The sequence below is a fragment of the Carassius gibelio genome, chromosome A10, assembly GCF_023724105.1.
Source record: "Carassius gibelio isolate Cgi1373 ecotype wild population from Czech Republic chromosome A10, carGib1.2-hapl.c, whole genome shotgun sequence".
Taxonomy (NCBI): Eukaryota; Metazoa; Chordata; class Actinopteri; order Cypriniformes; family Cyprinidae; genus Carassius; species Carassius gibelio.
The window spans coordinates 8,331,785-8,346,885 of record NC_068380.1 but is presented as its reverse complement, the minus strand read 5'-3'; the positions used below and the strand labels follow the sequence as shown (position 1 = coordinate 8,346,885).

At 36.9% G+C, this 15,101-nt stretch overlaps 1 protein-coding gene across 7 annotated transcripts in view; it reads left to right on the top strand.

Annotated features, from left to right (window-relative positions):
* The window catches only part of LOC128021058 (neurobeachin), a 109,032-nt gene that overhangs the window by 48,036 nt on the left and 45,895 nt on the right, over window positions 1-15,101 (top strand). For all 7 annotated transcript variants that reach the window (XM_052607948.1, XM_052607950.1, XM_052607949.1 and 4 more), the window contains exons 2-8: window positions 2,111-2,342; window positions 4,995-5,095; window positions 5,562-5,657; window positions 6,574-6,695; window positions 8,593-8,719; window positions 11,639-11,758; window positions 12,171-12,317. In XM_052607948.1, coding sequence (XP_052463908.1) covers window positions 2,111-2,342; window positions 4,995-5,095; window positions 5,562-5,657; window positions 6,574-6,695; window positions 8,593-8,719; window positions 11,639-11,758; window positions 12,171-12,317 — 945 coding nt within the window. The remainder of the gene's footprint in view (window positions 1-2,110; window positions 2,343-4,994; window positions 5,096-5,561; window positions 5,658-6,573; window positions 6,696-8,592; window positions 8,720-11,638; window positions 11,759-12,170; window positions 12,318-15,101) is intronic.

Sequence of the window (15,101 nt, the reverse complement as noted above, 5' to 3'; positions counted from 1 at the left end):
AGGAGATTGTGAGCTAAAGTGCTGGAGGCTGTACAGTGCTCTGTCTGATCTATTTGTTACAGCTCCTGCCTTCTGCTGTTGTTTAAAAATAGTGTTTGACACCACTGTCAGTGTTCAAGGGTCAGAAAGAAACTCTAGTACTATCCTTTGTCTTTTTGTGTTTGTGGAATTCTGTTTTATCCCATAAGTGTCATGTGTAGGAGGTAAACAAGTCTATTCTTGTAATACTGAATCCTTGTGTGAAGTGTACTAATTATGATTTTTTGTGTGTGTAGTTATCAGCATTTCTCAGAGACTTTATGGTGGGCTGGCTAATGTTGTAAATTTCCACATGCAAAAAACATGTTTATTGTGCTTCCCTGTTAGAAACCATTTGCTTGAAAGCTTAACTACGTTTTTGGTTGTCCATTAAACTACCCATGATCTCTCTGGGTTTCAAAGGAAATTATTGATGTGTAAACATCTCGTAATTAATCCTCTATTCGCTAAAGGCCTCTGGGAGTGAAGAACCGTGACAAATCAATAGGATTGCCATTCCTGCTGTCCTTCTGTTTGCACTCTATGGATTGTTAATAGTTTAATGGAATGATACCGTGAAAACACTTGTGAACAAATCCTATCTCAACAGATAGAAACCTAGTTACCGTCAGAAGTGTGAAACAGCATGCCTTCTATGAACATGTGAATTAAAGTTAACTAGCAGGATCCTGTTTCTCCATTACAGTTGTTGACCTGAAGGAGAAAAATGACCATAGAAGACAGTTAATGCTAATGCTGATGAAACCTGGGGCATTATAATACAACATAATTAATGCATTCGGACACGTATGAGCACAGTGATGCATGAAATCAAATTTGCATCGCTTGAGGCATTCACATACTTGCATAGAAAACTTCTTTATGTAGTGCATAAAAGCAGTAGTGGATCTCACAATGTGATCCTGATGGTTGGAATAAATTTGAAGAACGCTGCTTTACTCAATAATGGTAAAGTCATGTTTAAGGTCCTCATGTGGATATTAGAAATAATCAAGGTGAGTGGCACAGGGAGATGTGCTAAGGTGATCGACGGCCCAATTACAAAAGGTTCTAAAGTGCAAGAGGGTTCCCAATCTGACTGTAGTGGATGAAGTGTGAAAATCAATAGTTCTCCCAGTACATTCTTAAGGATGTTCTGCACCCCACCTTCTCACCAAGATGTAATTTACAGGCATTTAAGCCTTTGTTTTCCAAATCACCTGCTTATTTACTTGGAGGTTTGGCATTTGCATGACCAAGAGCTGGCCAATTTCATGCCTTTCGAACTCCAAGACTGATGCCATTGATTATTGCTTGCTGCAGAGCAGGATCAATCTCTGATAGGTTTGTCCATTCCTTTCCTCTCCAGTGTGTTGTTTGAGAGGTAAAGGGTACGTAAGTGTGTGTGTGTGTGAGGTCATTATGTTCTTTCTACCCTGACATTAAATGACCCTCTCAAATCGCAATCATTGTTTGTAAGGCTGAGAGTGCTGCTCTCACCGGACTCAACCTCAGAAACTGCTCCTTTAATAATTCTCTCCGTGTTATTTGTTTGTTTTTGTTTTTTTGCTTTTCTTCCCACGTTCACTGCACTCACAAGACCTTTCCCCAATTGCATTTTCTGTTCAAATTCATTTATTCTCTAATTGCATTATTTTTTAAGTCCTTATTATTTTGGTTTGTCCATCTCATCCATCTTGTGTCCTACGTCAATCTTTCCCACGACTATTGAATAATATGACTGAATAATGAAATTAAATTGTTGTGAATAATGGCACTGGAGCTGAATTATAACTAAAAAAAATTTTTTTCCTAATTGTAGAATTTTATGTCGCTGATGCTGTTTTCCTGTTAATTTCTATAAGGCTGTTTTTAAGTTGTTTTATAAAATGCTCCATAAATACACTTGAACTATTGCCATCCATCCATTCACTTATTTTAGTTCTTGTCTTTTGTTGAAAATGAGTTGAAAATATTTTATTCATCCATTAAGGCAATTTTGCACTGACTTAAATTACATTAAACACTTTTCCATATATATTTTATATAAATTTATACAGTGGCTAACACTGGCTCTGTCTTTCTTTCTCAGCTGGTGGGTGGAGAGTTTGACCTGGAGATGAACTTTATCATCCAGGATGCGGAAAGCATTGCCTGCATGGTGGAGCTGCTGGAGCACTGTGACGTCACCTGCCAGGCGGAGATCTGGAGCATGTTCACAGCTATCCTGCGGAAGAGCGTTCGCAACCTACAGACCAGCACCGAGGTGGGGCTTATCCAGCAGGTGCTGCAAAAGATGAGCTCCGTCGATGACATGATTGCAGGTGAGCTCCAAAGAAAAGTTTAGCGAGGTTCTAAGGCCTAATCCCAATTCTATTTTATACCCCTTCCCCTTCCCCAACCCCTTCCACCTACCCCTTGCCCTTGTCCGCCTACCCCTTCCCCTTAGTGTCAAGGGGTAGGGGAGAAGATATTCCCCTAAGGATTGGGACACCACTACCATGACGTCACACATCATCAGCGTTCGTCGTCTAGCTCTTACAATACACACACATATACTGGTGTGCATTAGAGCCTTTAATTATCATTCTGTATTAATGAGCTGCTTACCGACACACACACATATCGGAAATCGCGCAGCTCACACATCCAGGAGAAAACAAACTTGTCAACGCTGCCACACGACTTTTATTAAATACAGTTTAAATACTGAATCGCTACATTATATTTTCCAGCGACTAGAGGATATAATCGCTGTTTTTGAATAGACTCACTCTAAAAAGATAAACGAACAGACGCGAATACATGCAACCTCTCTCTCTCTCTCACTCTCTCACTCTCTCTCTCTCTTTCTCTCGAATAGGCAATATTTGAGAAAATGGTTTAGCGATTTCTAATTATTGGGGGGATTAGTCTACGGCAGTTATCACCCTGAACAGACATATGCTGTGGCACTATCATGCAGTCTGTAATGATATGACAGTAGCAAATATCAGCAATTTTTTGCGAACATTTCTTTGAGTAACATGACCGTTAATGTGAACTCACAATTGAATGTAACATAAAACAAATGATTACTTTTCGTTAAAATCTTTATTTACGCCAAAAAAAGCTTACATTTTTGTCTTTTTGTTCACTGTAGCTGCCATGTTGCTGAGATAATTCATACCCCTTCGTTTGAAGTGTGGTCCTGAAAAATCTTCGCGTGAACGGTCAAAAGGGGAAAGGGGAAGGACTAAGGGGTAGAATTGTGATTGGGCCTAAGTGTAGATTCCAAGCATGATGTGATAAGTCAAATACAAATACATTTTTAATTCAAATAAACTGTTATGAATTAAGGGAATATCTGGCCAGGGTCCTCAACAGGTAGGATAACCAGGAACACTGTCCTGGGAGCAGTGAATAGTGTAAAAAAAGATTATTATTATTTTTATATTTTGTATTGGCGGTAGTATTTTCTTTTATAATAATAAAAAAAAAAAAACATTATTTTATTCTTATTAAAGTGTTAAATAATACAATAATACATAGTATAAATATTACAATAAATATCAGTTTATTGTTATTCATTATAATAATAATTATTATTATTATCATTATTATTAGCAATAATAAATGTAATATATATTTTAAATATCACAGAATATCAATTAATATAATTCATGATGTACATGATTTTATTATTGTTAAAAACATATTTAAAATATAATAATAATAATAATAATAATAATAATAATAATAATAAAGATTAATAATTATGATAATAATAATAGCCTTTTTACAGTATTGCAGTATCTTTTGGTGGTTTTGGTTTTATACTATGCCTTTGTCAGCCAGTGTGGGGTTTGTTTTCTGAAAGTTTGTGCATCAGGATGAATAATTATGTGTTAAGTGTGCAGTGATTTTTTGTTTATTGCTTTCCACCATTCTCATTCCTGTCTAATAGTGTTTATGCCACGTCTATGTAAATAATAATTGCTTACATTTATATAGCGCTTTTCTGGGCACTCAAAGCGCTTTACATAGAAGGGGGTAATAAGTAATTGTAAATAAGCCTTTTTTTATGTCATCCAGTTTATGCCTATTCTGAGATACTTATTGTAGCAGTGCAAAGACCCCACAAATTGTCCTGGGCCCCCTGAATTCAAAGCAGTTTGGTTCTGAACACACATACTGTTACACAAGTGCCTTGAGTTCAAGTAATTCAGTCAAATAAAAATCCAATTCAGAATCAGTCATTTCTGTGGTAATCTTTGTTGTATCATGTCCCCGTCCGTATGGTCCAATCCTCTATCATTTGGCCCTGTTACATTTCAGAAAAATAGGTTTCACTGTCTCACTAAACCCCTCATTGTGCATTCTGTGTCCAATATTTCTGTGTAATTACAATCAGTGGACCATGGCCGTGGTTTATTGCAGGGGTAATATGTAAAATTGGCTCTGTGAGCACATTTGGGAGAAAGCTTCTCTCTTACCGTTCTTTAAACAGATCCGCATGTTAGAATATTCCACTGCTAATCAGACCATTAGTTCTCATACGCTTCCAGCTTCTGTCCATTTTTGACCAAATTTGTGGCCTTTGAGTGAAAGGCGTATAACTGGGTTATTTGGAAAATCAAATTACAATGATATTATGCCACGGCAAACATCACTGCTGAGGGATTGTTATTTTTCACAAAATTAGATTATTTGATGTCTCTCACAGCGCTTTTAAGAGCTTCTAAATTCATAACGCAGATGTTTTACAAATTTCATCAGCAGACGGTTTGACACCAAGCCATTACAGCCAATATGTGAATGAATAGACTTGTGTTTCTGATGATTAAAGGAGCCTCAGGAGAACATGCGCTAGATAATGTTCCAGCAGAAAGATAACGATTGGCTTCTTGCCCCAAGTGACATCATCCTCATGAGTCGGCAATTCTGTGCACCGATAATGCTGAGTCATTTTGTTCTCTTGATTCTGTCTTCCTCAGATCTCTTAGTGGACATGCTGGGGGTTTTGGCCAGCTATAGTATCACAGTCAAGGAACTGAAGCTGTTGTTCAGCATGCTGAGGGGCGACGGAGGCATGTGGGTGAGTTTTCTTGCACCGAAGACTCCTGCCCCTTGGAGTCTGCATGCTGTTGGAGGGAGGAATAATTTGGCTTCTTTGGCTGCTAAAATCATTAAGAGGATGGGACTACTTTGAATGTTGAATACTTTGAAATGTTTTTGAAGCTTATATCTGCAGATCACTAGCTAGACCTCCAACAAGCCCAGCCAGTGATCTCCTGTCCTTCAGCCCTCCCCACGGACACCTCTGTTTGTGGTTTTCAACTGTGCTGCCATGGTTAAGGCTGATGGACAGGTTTTGATTGGCTCAAGTAGGGGTCGGTTGGTTTGTTAGGTTGTTGATAATGGTTACTTTTAATAATAATTAATTTTTGACTCTTTTCTCAAAGCCTTCTCTCATTTAACACATTTCCTTTCATCCAGTTCTCTCACTAATTACAATTTCCTCTCTTAATTGTTCCCTTCCTTCATGTGTCCTGTGCCTATAGCCAAGACACGCCATTAAGCTCCTATCAGTGCTGAATCAGATGCCTCAGCGGCACGGCCCTGACACCTTCTTCAACTTCCCAGGACGCAGTGCGGCGGTGAGAACCTCCCACACTTTTTACATTTAAAGCTTTCATTTAACCATTCTAGACTTTATATGGGTGCGAGCATGAGACTATTGTGTCAGAATGATAGAATACCACCAACAACAATAAGAATCACTTATCTCATATGACATTCATATCTTAAAAAGAATATTCTAAATTCTTCTACACTTTAGCAGGTTATTATGCCTTTTTTTGTTTGTTAGATTTTTTTTTTTTCTTTTTGTTTAAGAAATGATTCTGCAAAGGTCATTTCATTCAATTTATTTCATTCAAAAGTGACAGGAAAGATGTTTATAATACAAAAGATTTGTATTTCAAATAAGTGCTGTTCCTTTGAACTTACTCTTTATCAAAGAATCCTAATGAATATGAATAAATCACTTTTTTTTAAATATTAAAATAGAAAACAGATATTTTAAAATGTCATAATGTTTCACAATATTACTGTTTTACTGTATTTTTAATAAAAAAAATGCAAGCTTGATTTTCAAAAACATGAAAAGATCTAAGCAGACTTTTTAAAAGTAGTGTATCTAAACTATATATTTATTCATACATTTAAATAGTAACAATTTTAACATGTTACAAATATAAGCTTCTTATTTCTGCCCTCTACCCTCCATATGGTTTCCCACAGCCTTCCACTGTAAACTCATGAATGTTTTTGTTTTGTGCAAACTAAGAGCGTTATTAACTCAAATGATCTAAGCATATTGTCTGTGGTAATCAACGCTATGCTGCAAATGCTGTTAATAGAGTGCAAATTGTGGTATTAACCACAGTACCAGGGTCAAATTTGAACAAAATGGTTTGTTGATTATATATGAGCTTGTTCTGCAAATATTGTACATGTGATTCTGCAAAATGTGCAACTGCTAATTTGCTTGTGTTTTGCACCCATACATAGGCCATTGCTTTGCCGCCCATTGCTAAGTGGCCTTACCAGAACGGATTCACTCTCAACACTTGGTTCCGAATGGACCCACTCAATAATATCAATGTAGACAAGGATAAACCATACTTATACTGGTGAGTAGAATGTGTGTGATGCCTTAAGGAAGTGCAGAGGTAATGCAATGGCTTATAGCTGACCAGCTGTCAATCATTAAAATGTAAATGCCAGGACTGATTTCAGAGCAGAAGCTCTGAGCGACTTAGACCAACACCTGTGAGCCTCAAGCTTCTCTGCATGGTGGAAACACGGGGGATCTGTGCATATGAAATATTATATTACCATTTCTGTTTGAAGTGGTAAGTGTCTCTACAGGGCTGGCCCACAAGAAGAGACTGCTAATTTAGGAGTTATGAGCCCTGCCCTATTTTCCTGTTACCAAGAAAAGCCTGCCGTACCAGAGGGCAAACTAGATAAATTCAGAAAATTCCTAAATTTCATAGGAGATTCTCTGAAGAACCTCTGGTTGTTTTTTTGAAAATAAACCAGTGTTGTAAATTTGAGATGCCTTGCAGAGTAGCCTTGAGGACTTGACCTTTAATTTAATGTCAGTGCTAAACTTTAATGCTGTATTCTACACTTCTGCAGCATTTCATTCTTTAGCCTGGTTTTGATGTTAGTCAGGGTTTTTTGCACAAAAACCCTCGTAATCCCCTTCAAGATACCCTGAAGGAGCTACAGTACTTGTGGAGTGCAGTTCCCATTATGTTTGCTGTCAAGGAAACAGATAGGATGATTTGTTGATTTACTGTGTTGAAGGTTGCAGACAAGTCCAGCAGAGTGAGTTATTAGTATACATAGATGTAATTTAATTTAACACGCCCATTTCCTGTAGCTCAACATACAGCTAAACATGCCAAGGTCACGAGTTTGATTCCCAGGAAAGAGACATACTGTAAATGTATGACTTCAATATATTGAATATATTTGCCCTGAATGATTACATGTAAGAAGTCATATGCTTATAATAAAATTAATAACTGCACGGCTGTAGCAGCAGTTCTTCAAAAGGAATTAATTTGCACACACACACATAATTATGTATGTACATGTGTGTCATTAACGCCGTTATCACCAGGAGGTCTTCTTGAATATTTGTTACAGCAAATAGTGTATATCCTCCTTGTTTGGTTAGCAGCGTTTCCACAGTAGAGAGGGAGGAGACACTGAAGGTACATATTACCACTTGAGAAGTCTGAGGGCCACTGACCTCGCTTAAATCAGCGTGTAATCCTGTTTCCTGTTTTTATGTTACTGTGATGAGCTCAGCATAGCATTATGTCGCCGTGTAGGCACAGAGCGAGAGAAACAGCACTGCTTTGAGACCCGACTGATAGCCAGTCACCTTATCGACAGCAGCCAGCGCTCCCAGCAGTCTCTGCTGCCAATGACTCAGTCAGCCATATTCGTTTTCCCGCCCAGAATAAAGTCTGACATTCTTGAGTTTTCACATCTGACTTATAAGAGTGCTATAATTATTATTATTATTATTATTTTTTCAGAAAACATTGAAATCAGATTGTTCTGTAGCATGGCCTAAATTACAAAGTGCTTGAGTTGTTTGAGGCAGGGGAAATGTTGTAAATACAATAACGAAAGTCTGCAATTTATTGTTTTGTAAAGCCGGTGTTTTTTTTGTTTTTTTTATATAAAATCAGTGCTTTGTCAAGTCACCTTTATTTACACAGTGCCTTTATACAATACTGGTTGTGTCAAAGCAGCTTTACAGTGTCAAACAGGAAAATAGTTTGTCATTAATGCAAGATGACAATAACCTAGTCAATTTTTCAGTTAGTCAGTTTATTGATGAATCAGTCATGTCCTTATCTAGTTATAGCTTTCTTCCAATAGTGTTTGTGCAGTCAAGCTAACAGTATTGCCAGATATTAAGTGTTCCCAACTAAGCAAACCAAAGGCGTCAGTGGCAAAGAGCCAAAGCTCCATCGGTGACTTTCTCTTTTGTCTGTCCCCTAGTTTTCGAACCAGCAAAGGGATTGGCTACTCAGCACACTTTGTGGGGAACTGTTTAATTGTGACATCACTGAAGTCGAAGGGGAAAGGCTTTCAACACTGTGTAAAGTATGACTTCCAGCCCAGAAAGGTGAGTTTTGTCCTGTCTACACACATACAGTAAGTTCAGTGGAGGGTTCTATAGTGTGAAAATATGTTCTTTTCCTTTATTAGTCACGTCAAAATGACTATTTTTCAAACTAACTTTGATTTTAAACTTCTGATCTAAATTTTGATGCGTAGAGGCCTGTAAACCTAGCAGCCACATAGTTATGCATGAAAAACACATTTAAAAAAACCTTAAAAGCCATAGCAATCTAGAACTCTACACATATTTTCTTGGATATTTTGGGGTAATTGTGTACTTGTACTTGTGCAGACCCATGCATATTATGGAAATCCACATTATTTAAATGCATGTAATTGATCTTTATTAACAGTTCATCCTTGCGGAAGTTTAAAAGTAACATGTTTTGTTATTTATCTATTTTTATCAAAATGCCATAACTCGTTCTTCTAGTGAAATGACAGACTTCTCTCTGATGATATGGTAATATGATCAAATTGTTACTAGGGTAAAGAAAAGCATGGAATCATAGTGTAACTGCTTCAAATTGTAGCCTATATATAAAGCATTTCAAGGAAACCGGAAAAACAATTTAATGGAAAATGACTTTTTCTCATAAAATGGTAATTCAGTATAAATCTCTGAGAAGTGAATGAACAGGCTATCTGCACAGATAGGTAGATGAGCCATTAGAGGGCAGTAGCTGTGTTAAACCACACCTGTCTGTCTCTTTCGGTTTTTATCTTTGCACAAATTTGAAGAATCCACTGAGTCAGCCTTACTTGAAGCCCTTCTGACTTGTTAGCTTGTGCACAAAAGAAACAAAAGGAACTCCAGTGGGATTTATTCCCAAAACACCTCATTCCTTTTTAGCACTCGGGAGGATCTGTCTATGTAGCTCTCCGTCTCTTTCTGTGTTATTTTCTCACTCAGAGTGGGCTTAAACAAAAACATCTGGTTTTTGATAACTTGGCTCCTCTTATTGTCCCGGTGGGACGTATTCTGCTCAGTCGCACGCATTGTTAAACAACAAATGAAAATAAATTTGGCAAGGGATGTTTAAATATGATTCCTCATCCTGTCTGCTCACGGAGAAGGATGACAAGGGAGGGTTGTGTGCCAATTAGAATGCAAGCTACACACCTTCGCCCAGATACAGACACACGCTAGTGTGAGAAAATGTGTACTCAGCCAAACAATGATCTGCACAACTCGCCTAATTAGTCAGCACTTTACTGTTGAAACAGTGTGTGGTGGGACAAAAGGTCTGGGTTTTAATTAACCACTTTGTTAGTGACTCTTAGATTTATAGTAAACATCCTTAGATATTAAAGAGAATATCAGGAGATCAGAGAAGATATGTGAGATGTGAACAAAAAGAAATTTAACTGGATTGAACTGAGCTAGAAGATCCATCCAGAACTTAAATGGTGTAATTGTTATTGATCAATGGATACCAACAGCTCAGAAGAAGATCTTGGAAATGGAGGACTATTCTAGGGCTGTTTCAAATGGTGTCTTTGGGAAATCTAAAGCCCCGTCTAGATGAAGCCAACCCATTCTTGCATTTATGTAGAATCTTAACTGGCATTAAAAGCTATGAAATCTCGGTTACGGGATGGATTTTCAGTCTAGCAGATTTTGGCTTATCCTTTTTTCCCCCCTGTCACCCCAGCTAATATCGCCTTACGTTTTAATAAGATGCTTCGAAGGTGGAGAGGATATTTGGGAAATTAGGTCTTTTGAGGAAGTTCACTCTAAATCTCCTAATTTCTGACAGGCCACACTAATTTCCAGAGCTCATCCATATGGACTCCACCCTACGAGAGTTCAGTTATTTGCTTGAATTTCGGATACATGGTTGACACTTTTATGCGATCCATGTTGTCGTGTTCCTTACTGGAGCGCTTTCAAGCGTCAGGGCTCTGATCTTTAATTCATATGCCAAAACCGCTTTTAGCATTGCTGCCATCAAACAGAATGAGTCTGTTTCAGTAAATTTAGCTCCTGGTTTAGAAGCATGTAATGAGATGATGTTTTATGTGCCTGATCTAAAAACTGAACCATTTTAATTTTGGGGCCAGGTCATTTCCGCAGAATTTTCTTGGCCCAAAACTTGAAAGATTGGTTCAGTATTACAGTATTTAAGCCCTATATGTAGAATGCCCACAGTTAGCACAGAAAAGAAATTCCCTCGTTCCATTGCGTTAACAATAATGAAGTGGATGTCAATGGGCCAAGGCATTACAGAGGGTTTTGCTTTTGTTAAAGTGCCTCGTATTTGATTTGCTTGTTTTTGCAAATAATTAAATTTTGCTGTAATTGATGCTGTCAAGTCAAGACTAGTAGATAATGATAATAAATTAAAAAATAAATGCAGAAATTAGAAAATATAAAAATTTTTAAATCTAATTTAAAAATCACTTGGTTGCTTCGGCCAGGCAATAACATAAACTAATAATAAATGTGTATTAATTTGCATAGAAAATGAAATGTTCCAAAACAGGAGTTTTTCATGATGCAGACTGTCCTTTCATCCATGGAATTCTGAGGACAAAATGTCCAAATTACATGACGTTATCTTAAATTTGCAAGATATAAACTCATAATTACAATAAATAAAGTTAGAATTGTTTGCTATAAATAAGAAAAATTCTAACATTATAAGATGGTAACTCAAAATTTTGAGATAAATTCATAATTGAAAAAAAGAGAAGAAAAAAAAGTTAGAATTCTGAGATATAGACTCAGAATTGTGAGAAATATAGTCCTAATTGTGAGATTAAAAAGTTGCGATAATCTTTATTTTTTTTTTTCTGTTGTTGAAATTTGCTTCCATAAAGAACTCTTTGCTACCTCATCTTTAAAACTTTTACATATGCTTTGTTGAGTGAGCGGTGTGAATACTGAATGCCTGTTTCTACTTCCTGTCCTCTTCTACAGTGGTACATGATCAGCATAGTCCACATCTACAACCGTTGGAGGAATAGTGAGATCCGGTGCTATGTCAACGGCCAGCTGGTTTCCTACGGTGACATGGCATGGCACGTCAACACCAATGATGTAAGTGTTTGCGCGGCTAGCAGCTTTCCCCATCTTTCCAATGCTTTTACATTCTTTATTCATTTTCATAAACAGCCTCAAGAAGCACATGATCATCTCAGCATTGCCAAAATCAACTTTTTTTTCTTCCTCATAAGTCCAAATGATGCAATTAGATAAGCACTTGTCTCTGTAGATCAAAGGGATATAGATTAGCCATACTACATCTTTTTTCCTTAGGCAAACCTTTATAGTGCATTGCATATAAACTAGCTTTAATAATTCAGAACAAGATGACCAGAAGATAACAAGTAAACAGCTCCAGAGGGCCTTTTCAGAAAACTCTCAAACAGTTGAACTGATAAAAAGCTCTACTTGTGGTATCTTTATCTTTATTCTGGATGTTCTCCTCTTCCTCTCTCCCTTCCTACAGAGTTATGATAAATGTTTCCTGGGCTCTTCAGAGACTGCGGATGCTAACCGGGTGTTCTGTGGGCAGCTCGGAGCCGTCTACGTCTTCAGTGAAGCACTGAACCCTGCACAGATCTTTGCCATTCATCAGCTCGGGCCTGGATATAAGGTATAAATCCTGAGATCACTTTTGAGAGAGTCTGAATGTTCATTGGTTGTACAGGTTATGCAGCTGTGGGATATTCTTCCACCTTTGCTGCTCGATTGTTGAAGTACAAAGTTGGCATTTTGTGTTTGACTGAACATTCTGTACTGAGATCATTCAGATTGATTAGTTCTGAAACATAAAAACGCTCTTCCTGAACTCTACCTCAGTGTCTGCCGTCTACACAGACACTTACTCTCTACAGTAGTGTGTGTATTAAAATTAAACCTCTTAAGTGATTTGAATGCACCACTCGAATGTGGCATCTCAGATGAAGACAAAGGATGATTTTGTGTTGTTATTGTTAACTGCAACTAAAACTATTCAAATTGTTATCTGAAGCAAAGCTGAAATAAAATAAAACATGAATATTAGATGAAAAACTTGCAAGAAATGTTGTTGCCTTGGCTATTAACGGAAGTTCCAAAATGACTAAAATTAAAACTCACAATAATTTTAAGAGAAATGGAAATTGAAAAAATAGTAATAATAAAACTGACAGAAGCACATAACAAAATTACTAAAAAAGACTAAACTTACTAAAAATACTATTATAGTACATGTAATACTAAAATAAAACTGGGATAATTCAGTAGAGTTGGCATTTGCCCATATTGCTAAACTAATGATGCAATATGCTGCAAAAATTTATTACAAAAAGAAATTATGGAGCTATTCTATACTGTCAACTGTCGGTATTGAATGGAGTATGAAGGTTCATATGAATGTAGTGCTTTGACTTTTTTTCCTATCTTGGATGTTTTGTTTGAAGCATTGCATTCTGGGACTGTTTTATCTGCAAAGAGTACATGCAATGGTAATTTCAGGATTTCATAAACTCTAAGAATATGGAATTTCAAAAGTGTGATTTCCATGCCTGGAAATGTACTGGAAATGTGTCAAATTTTCAAAGGTCAAGGAAACTTCACGAAAGTTTTTCTAGTTATACTAATTTTTTTATTTCTTTGAATAGAAATTACACTTTGTGACTGTTATCTGTTGCCAAAAATTTAGAAAAGCTGTCAGGAGGAATATGAACTAGAGAGCGAATATGTTTTAGCTTCCAGATGGACTGATGAGAAGCGGTACACGCTGACTGTTGTGTTATGTTTAAGTTTTCTGCAAGTAGTTGAGTGAACGGACATTGGGGCGGTCCGTGTCTAAGCCTGAGACAACCCTTCCTGAAACATGGGCTATGCTAAAGTACTTTCTCATTACACCGGCTCTACATTCCCCTGACAGATCTGTTAATAATACCTGATGTTCTTCTCTCTTCTCTCTTTCTCGTTCATTAACCTGACTCTCACCTCTCAGACGCACGTGGGGCTGATTGCTGCTTCTGCTTCATGGCCTAAAGTGTTTATGCTAAAGCAGCACTTGACATAAATTAGCCCTTAAAAAATCCCTTCTCAGTACAAAAACTGGAAGAAGAGAGGAGGATAGATGGGTGATATTAGTCGCTGTCTTGTCTTTCTGGTTGACCAAGTAATGGCTGTTTCAGAGAGGAGCATTGAGCGGAAATCCAAGCCATCAAGTTTGATTTTTCTCCCTTAACTAAAAAAAAATCAGCTGCAGAAGTTTTCTCTCCAGCCAAGCATGAGACTCTCTAATTTAAGATAAAGCTCTCAGGGAGCATGCGGACAGGGTTTGTTTACCCAGGTCAGATGATCTGACGATTATAAGCAGGGGTGCACATAAGTGGTCCGCAGGTCCGCATGCACGACTAAAATAAAAAAAATGCGTTATATAAATGTTCTGACAGCGCATTTGCGTACCGACCATAGACTGTAAAACAATATAGGGACCAACATGGTTGACAGCTGTTAATACACAATTACCATTTTAGATCACAAACTGTACTATATAAGTTTTATTTTCAACCTTAAAGCATAAATCATGCCGTTTTCAAAGCACAATGCAAAACTGTGACATTCATCCACTGACGCTCTTTAATCAGCAGCGGTGCTAAATCAGGAAGCGCGTATACTTACTAGCCGGCAACCTGCCAAAATAAAAGCCTGCTGATTTTAAGTTTGAATATGATGAAAACGCTTTTGTTTATTTATTTTTAGACGCTTTTATCCAAAGTGACTTAAAATTGGGGAATACATAAAGCGATTCTTCTTAAAGAGGCAAACAAAGAGGTAGTAGTAAATATTAGCATTTTATTTTTAAGTTTACTATAAAATAAATGTATTTGTATTTAACGCTAGGACTGTCTTTTATTTTTAATAATATCATCACACACTATAATTTAGTTTATTGACTATTATTTTATACAAAAAAACTAAATAAATAAAGTGCAATAATATTATAACTATTATTAATTCATTTTTTATAGTTATATTTAATGGGTCACACTATATGCAGTTAGAGGACCAAACCAAATCTCCAGGTTCTCTTATGAGATCCAGACTGAATAAATGATGTGCTCCCCTGATTATAAGCAGCTTTTGTGTACTTGAGTCAGATGATGTTGTGGTACATTACAGCTAAACAGACGATGATGATGAACCCCATCTCTCAGTGCTGATCTCGCTGTTGTTTTTGCATCAGGCAAAGCTTAGCTTGTTTAGGCTGCTGGTAAAGCTTGTGTATGTGCACTGTATTTTAATTCTCGGATTAAAATATGAATTTGAATTTAAAATGGATTTAATGATGGTTGTTTAAAATGTATCTAAATATATTGAATATCACCATTAAAAATTTAGATATTAAAAAAATATTTGACATGCAGCCTTTTAGGAT